The sequence below is a fragment of the Sabethes cyaneus genome, chromosome 3, assembly GCF_943734655.1.
Source record: "Sabethes cyaneus chromosome 3, idSabCyanKW18_F2, whole genome shotgun sequence".
Classification (NCBI taxonomy): domain Eukaryota; kingdom Metazoa; phylum Arthropoda; class Insecta; order Diptera; family Culicidae; genus Sabethes; species Sabethes cyaneus.
Genome location: NC_071355.1, coordinates 161,335,202 through 161,343,253, shown reverse-complemented (window position 1 = coordinate 161,343,253; position 8,052 = coordinate 161,335,202). Strand labels below are relative to the sequence as shown.

At 44.2% G+C, this 8,052-nt stretch overlaps 1 protein-coding gene across 1 annotated transcript; it reads right to left on the bottom strand.

The window, feature by feature from the left end:
- Positions 1–214: 214 nt before the first annotated feature.
- LOC128740341 (cytosol aminopeptidase-like) lies at positions 215–1,901 on the bottom strand. The gene is made up of 2 exons (XM_053835880.1): positions 1,686–1,901; positions 215–1,621 (listed from the first exon to the last, which is right to left on the bottom strand). The coding sequence occupies exons 1-2, from the start codon at positions 1,899–1,901 to the stop codon at positions 215–217; spliced, it is 1,623 nt and encodes a 540-aa protein (XP_053691855.1).
- Between the last annotated feature and the right edge of the window lie 6,151 nt (positions 1,902–8,052).

Here is an 8,052-nt window from a genome sequence, read left to right as displayed (position 1 = left end):
CCTGTTTATAATTTATTCTGGGGGTTGCAATCCCTCTAAATTTTTCGGTCACCTTTTTCATATCTGCCCAGATACTAAATTCAAAGAGATCTATTCAACCCTTTTTAGGCTTCTCTTTTATAACATACAAATAATTTATTAAGGCCAATATCAAGTGCTTAATATAGTATCAAAATACATGCTAATTCCGGTCGATACACCGGCAGAAATTACTCTACTTATACTGGCTACATTTGTTCGGACAGCAGGCTTGAGCTATGAACTCAATAAGAGTTCTCGTTGGACGGCCCGCCATACCCTTGCGCAAATATGGAAAATCGTTTCCTTTTGTTGTCATCACGTTGTACGCATCGATATGCATCCATTGGCCACAAGGTAAAAACTCTCTAAGAAACGCGGCGGCTTTGCAGGATTCGCCGCCCACTCCTCTGCCAAAGTTTTGCACGTCCACATGCTGGCCCGAACACATCTGTTGCGTAAAATAGTCCCACAGCGGAAGGCGCCAAAGTCGGTCCCCGGTATGAATGCCAGCATTCTTGATGCGTTGCCAGAGGTCTTCCGAGTTAGTAAAGACCGCACTGCAAATCGTTCCAAAAGCTTCCAGCACGTGATCAGAAATAGTGGACACATCTACAATGTATTTTGGGCCAAAACTTTCCGCATAGAGTAGAGCATCCACTAAAACCAGCGGACCTTCATAATCAGCATCGACGATTTCAATGCTTTTTCCGTTTTTTACCATCACAACATCGCCAGGTTTCATAGCATTACAACCGATCATATGCTCACACAGTGGGATTAATGCACGAATGTTAACCGGCAGTTTCAAAGCTGCTATTGCTCGGCATGTCGCCACAATACAGGCAGCACCGGCCATATCACCTCGCATATCACGAAGAGCGTGTAATTTTTTGGCGCATATGCCACCACTATCATAGGTATTTCCCTGGCCAATAAGAACGATTGGTCGCTCTTTCGGATTTGTGCCATAATAGCTTAGCTCCAAAAATATTGGCGGCTCGCAGGAGCCTTTGGCAACCGTTAAAAAGGAAGTCATACCTTGACTTTCAGCCCAACTTCGAACTTTTACCTCTACATTCACTCCGGAGTTGCAAAGGATTTGCACCACGTTTTGAGCGAATGTGGTCGGAGTCATGTGATTTGCCGGTGCCTCTTGCAATTGACGCGCTAAGTTTTGAGCTTCTGCTTTAGCTAATCCGATACGCCAGCCATCAGAATCACATGGTAATTGCGGTTCGTAGTAGAGCTGCAACTGCGGGATGAACACACGGCGGTCGGGATTTCGCAATTCCTGATTTACCCACAGGCCCATGTGTGCCCCTTCCGCTGCTGATTCAGCGTGACCCATGTCTTCTACGTAAATTCGATTAGTTTCCAATTTCTGCAACTCCTGACACCCGGTAGCTGCTGCTATGCGGATGGCTTCCTTTGATATATCTTGCTTCTCCACCTTATCATATCCGAGACATTCGCTTCCAAGCCCGCACACGGCGACAGCGGAGTAGGTCGGCTCAAGGTTATAGAATATTCTCGTTTCTCCTCTCCTTGGCATAGGACCAGCAATGTGTAGCAAGTCCAGCAGTAACCCATTGGTGTAGTGCTGGAGGAAGAAAATGGCGTTAATCCACCGTCAAATCACTCCTTTTACTGACGATCTTACTTACCTCGTTGTACTTAGCAGCAGTTGGGGTCAACAGGCCAATATCATTCCGATCATTTTCATCGCTATACACACCTAAAACGAGACCCCGCGAAGGAGGATTGGTGCAACTTTCTTGTCCGGTAACAATCTTCTGGTGAGCGTTTCTTCGTAATGTCAACGCAAGAAATTGTTTCCTCATCGCAGGTACGTAAGTTTGGAGCTTTAGCGGGGCAGCCATGCTGGAGTAGGTTCCACGGCAAAAAAAATATCCGGAAGAGACCGTAATTCAGTAAAATAAAATTTGACTGCTTATTTGAACCGTGCGCTTGACAGGAATGAAAAACGGGATTGTGAGAGAAATAGCTTGCTTTGTTAAAATAATTCAGAGCTTTTCGCACGGTTAGCACATGTACAAGGTGAGTAAAGACAATTTCTCTGTTTTCAAGCCTGATTTAAGTTTGATTTCAAGTTCAATTTCAATTATAATTTCATGTCCAATTTTAACACAAGTCAAACTTTCAACTCAAACAAAGGTTTCACGTCCAAGTTTCAGTAAAGTTTTAAATTCAATTCCAAATATATTTTTCAAGTGCAATTTGAAACTAATTTCAAGTCAAATTTTATTTCTTACTTTACTTGCTTACTCCGTTTAATTTTAAGTCTCATTTTATGCCCATTGTCAATACTAATTTAACTTTGGAAAAAGAAAACAGCAGAAAAAAATGAGAAAGAAACGGAAAAACAAAGAAAATAATAATAAAATGGGAACAAACTGTACAGAAAAAAAGAAAAAACGGAACAAAAAAGGAAAAAACGGGTTCGAAAAGAAGGACAACAGAAGGTGAAAAAATGGAAGCAGAAAAATTAGGAAACGAAAACCGAAAAAGAAAAAATGAAAAGAAAAAATAAAAACGGAAGACAAACGGGATAAAACGAAAAACAGAACGCATTAGAATAGGAGGAAAAGCATGACCAAATAAAAGAAAGAACGGAACAGACTTAAACAAAAAAAATTAGGAAAGGAGTTAACGGCACAGAAAATAGAAAGATAGAAAGAGAAAGGAAAAATGAGTCTGAAAATGGCAGAAAAACATGAAAAACGAAAAAAAACACAGGTAAAATTAGAGAAAATTCACGATTAAAGAGGGCGAAAACGGGACAGGAAAATAAGAAAAGTAAAACAAGAAAAACTGACCAAAATAAAAATAAAACTGAACATAATTGATGGAGGGACGGTAGGGGAAAGTAATAAATTTTTTTTGGAGTGGACAGGAAAGAACGGGAAGGTGTGGGGGGGGGGGGGGGGGTTGGTAGCTACGCTTAACAACTTGTTAATTCGCCTACCGTCCCTCCATCAATTGTAGAACCACCGTGTCTAAAACAAATTAATATTAATGCCTGACCGCATTTCAAGGTCAAAGACTAAAAACACGAGTTTGGTCTAAAACTGAACAGACGAAGATCTAAAACAAAAAAGAGTTGAGTTATAAAAGACAAAAATTAGAAATTAAAAAACAAAAAACTTCAAAAAAATTCGTGAAAAACAAGAAAAAACAGAACAGAAAATACGAAAAAAAATGGAATACAACGAAGAACAATGTAACAGAAAAAATGGTACAGCAAAGAAAAAACCGAAACAAAAGGTGAAAAATAGGACTGATGAAAAGAGAAAAAGAAACAGGAAAAAGGTAAAATATGTGAGAAAGAAAGACGAAATATGTCGATCCTAATTTCATGTAAAACTTCGTGTCTAATTTAGTGTCCGTAGCCAAATTCATGACTAATCTAATGTCCAATGTCACGTTCAATTTCTAGTCAAATTACATATCCGATTATAAACTCAACTTCAAGTCCCATTTTTGTTTTAATTTTAAGTCAAATTTAAACTCTGAATTTAAGCAAACTTCTTGTAAAATCTGAATTCCAATTTCATGACTAATTTCAAGTGGAATCCCAAGTCAAATCTCAAATCTAATAATATACCAATTTACGTCTAATTTCGGTTCTAATTTTAGGTTCAATTTCGAGTATAATTTCAAATCTAATTTCATGTCCGATTCCAAGCCTAATTCCATTAGAGTCCGATTTTAAGTCTGGATTTCATGTCTGATTCCAAGTCACACTTCCAGTCCAAATTACTCTACATTTAAGTCCATTTTCTAATTTTATCAACAATTTGCTTTGTTTTGCTTTGCTTCCCAGTTAAATTTGAAATAAAACTTCAAGCCCAAAAGAGCAAAGCTTTGGGCTTAAACGTCTTACAAATACTTGACCCTTCTTTATCGATAGGCTTTACAGCCGGCTGTTAGAGTAGAGGACATTTACGGGGCTAGTGCAAAACCATATCTAGTAATACCGCCAGCCGAGATTCGAACATACAACCAGCATCGTACCTCGAAGCTAACTGGGTACTCTCAAACTCAAATTAATCATAATTCAAGCCTAATTCAATGCCCCATGTCAAGTACGATTTCAAGTCCAAATTCAACTCTAATTTCTAGTACAATTCTAGCCCTAATTTCTAGGCCAATTTCAACTTTAGTTTTTAATTGTAATTTCAATTTTCAGCCAGGTATTTTCAATCTGAATCTCAAATGTTTACTATCCGACAGATCTTGCAGAAATGTCGGGAGTACAACGTGCCCACGCATCACATCTTTATCGATTTCAAAGCAGCATACGATACAGTCGATCGAGACAAGCTATGGCAGATAATGCACGAATACGGTTTTCCGGACAAACTGACACGACTGATCAGAGCTACATTGGATCGAGTGATGTGTTTCGTACGCATCTCTGGGACACTCTCGAGTCCCTTCGAGACGCGACGAGGGTTGAGACAAGGTGACGGTCTATCCTGCATGCTGTTCAACATCGCTCTTGAGGGGGTGATCCGACGAGCGGGCATTGAAACGAGAGGCACGATTTTTACCAAGAGTAGCCAACTTCTAGGCTTTGCAGATGACTTCGATATCATTGCCAGGAACTTTGCGACGGCGGAGGCAATCTACGCCAGACTGAAAGCGGAGTCTAGGAGAATTGGGCTAAAAATAAATGCGTCGAAGACCAAATACATGAAAGGAAGAGGCTCAAAGGAAACAAATGCGCGCCTCCCACGGACGGTAACCGTTGACGGCGACGAACTAGAAGTGGTAGAAGAGTTCGTGTATTTGGGATCGCTGGTGACCGCGGACAACAACACTAGTAAGGAGATCCAGCGGCGCATCCAAGCGGGAAATCGGGCCTACTTTGCCCTTCGTAAAACGCTACGATCAGGAAGCATACGCCGCCGCACGAAGCTAACAATGTACAAAACCATTATTAGACCGGTAGTTCTTTATGGACTTGAAGCCGTGACGCTGCTTACGGAGGACATACGCGCTCTTGCCGTGTTTGAGCGGAAAGTGCTGCGGACGATATTTGGCGGAGTACAAACTGAAAGCGGAGAGTGGCGGAGGCGTATGAATCACGAGCTACAGGCACTGCTTGGGGAGACTCCCATCGTACATCTAGCGAAAGTTAGCAGGCTACGGTGGGCCGGACACGTCGTAAGGATGCCGGACGACAGTGCGACGAAAACGGTCCTCTTCAACAACCCCACCGGCACCAGGAACAGGGGGGCCCAACGTGCACGATGGCTCGACCAGGTCGAAAGCGATTTGCGACTTCTGAGACGACTAGGAAATTGGCGACGAGTGGCCCAAGACCGAGTTGAATGGAGACGAGTGCTTGAAACAGCACGAGCCACCCCGGCTCTATGCTGCTGAAGAAGAAGAAGAAGATTTTCAATCTGATCGACCGGCATTTTAGTGCTAAGTAAAAATGGATTCGCCATCCTAAAATGAAGTACTCAACTTCTTTCTGAAAAGTCGGGTGCTCCACCTTTTGTTTATATTTGGGCGCGCTAGTGGTCTTTTTATTCTGGGAATGGCATTTCCAATTAAGCGTACTTACTTTTTTACTTAGGTGTCCATGTTCGCCGGTCCGGCAGAGCAAAGGGATGAAATCAGAGATCACCACTGCTGACGGATCCCGCCATAGCTTTTACCTGTCGCCAGGACAGGTTCTCGCCTACTGCCCGGATGTCGTTGGCTAAGTTGTGTCGCCATGAGCCTCTGAGCCTGCCTCTTCTATGCTGTCCTTGTGGATTCCAGTCGAGTGCTTCTCTGCAGACCTCGTTCGGTCCTTTTCTCAAGGTGTGTCCGATCCACTTTCACCTACGTTCACGAATTTCTGTGGCTTTCGGCCGTTGATGACACCGACGATGGAGTTCCTCATTGGATATCCAGTTGTCAGGCCACCAGGCACGAATGATATGTCGCAGGCACCGCCTGCACCTGCAGTTTTTGCGTTGTCTCCGCTGAGACGCACCACGTTTCGTAGGCATACAGCAGTACGGATTTAACGTTTGAATTAAAGATTGGGGTTTTCGTACGTACAGTGATCTGGTTTGAGCGCCAAATGTTTCGTATACCTGCAAAGGCACCCCTGGCCTTCCTGATCCGTGTGGCTATATCAGGCTTGGTACCACCATCGGGCGATGTCTGGTTACCATGGTATTGAAAGGCGTCTACCTGCTCAACTTGTTGTACTGCTATTGTGAAATTGGGTGGATTGTCAGTGTTCACTACCACAGACTTAGTTTTTGCTACATTGATTGTGAGACCTGCTGCCTGGGAGCTCTCGAAGAAGTCATCTAACTTGCTCTGCATATCGTTGCTGCGTTGTGCGAGCAAGACAATGTCGTCGGCTAGGTCGAGATCATTTAGCTGCTCCATCGTTTAGAGGATTCCAAGGCAATCATCCATTTGGTCTATTGTCAATTACTGCAACTAATATCTCATCCATAACGATGAGAAACAGAAGCGGTGATAAAATGTAACCCTGTCTCACGCCAGCAGTAACACTTATGGGGTCCGACAAGACTCCGTCGTGCAAAACCTTGGACGTGAACGCCTCGTACTGAGCCTCGATGGGATGGACTGGCTTATCTGGAACTTCTCTACCCCTAAGTGCGCCTCAGATGTTTTCGTGGTTGAGTCAATCGAACACCTTTTTGAAGTCAACGAACACCAGCAGAAGAGAGCCCTGGAATTCGCTGATCTGCTCCAATATAATGCGGAGCGTCTACACATGATCGGCCAGCACGGAATCCAGCTTGCTGCCACCTGAGAGTAGCGTCGATCTTCTCCAGGATCCGGTTGAGGATTACCTTACAGAGTACTTTGAGAGTAATACAGAGCAACGTGATACCACGCCAGTTACCGCATTCAGTTAGGTCTCCTTTCTTAGGGACTTTGACCTATATGCCCTCAATCCAATCCACCGGAAAAGTTGCGGTTTCCCATATATTGCTGAAAAGCTGATGCATCATCTGGGCTGACAAAGATGGGTCAGCTTTGAGCATCTCGGCAGAAATACAGTCTATCCTTGGCGCTCTATTGGATTTCATACTCTTGATGGCTGCTACAATGGCACCTCCGAGTTGAGGCGATTAATTCGACGAACTGTAGGCGTCATACGCTGCTGGTTTTGATGGTCTCTAACATTTGAAACTCGGAAGAGTTATTCAAAATGTTCAGTCCATCGCTTAAGCTGTTCTGTACGGTCAGTCAGTAACTGACCAGCTCTGTCTTTTAGCGGCATCTTAGTATTCATCCTGGCATCACTAAGGCGGCGTACAACAAAGGGATATCACCATTGGCGGCGGCGGTTTCTTCTTGTTCGGCTAGGGAGTTAGGCTCTCTAGTCCCGCCTACAAGCACGTTTAACAGCCCTCTCCAGTTCGGTGTATCGCAGCTTTCCTAGCCGATCTGGTTCGTGCTCGCTCAATGCCGGTCGTAATGAAGGCGTTCTTGATGCCAGTCCATTGCTCTTCGACGGTTCCACCAGGTGGCAACTCCGAGGCTAGGGATTCAAGTTGTTCGACAAACGCCATTTTTACCTCAGGATTCTCCAATAGGCGGCCGTCGTAGCGGCACCCAACTTTCTCCTCCCGTCGTTGGACACGTGCGACGCGCAGACGTATCTCAGCGATAACAAGCTGATGGTCGGATGCAATATCAGTGCTGCGTACATCAAGAAGGCTTCTTCGCCATTTCCGACTGATGCAGATGTGGTCGATTTGGTTTTCTGTTCGGCCGTCGCGGGAAACCCACGTGACTTTATGTACTGGTCTATGGGGGACGAGCGATCCACCAATTACCGTTCAAGGTCCGCATTGTTGCGCCAATCTTCGCATTGAAGTTGCCCAAGTGGAGCGGGATGTCCTCCTTCGGGTTTTTCTCAACCACGCTCTTCAGTTGGCTGTAAAAACACTCTTTCTCCTGCAGGTCGGCAGCATCTGTTGGCGCATAGCACTGGAAAGCTGTAAGATTTCTAACCCATGT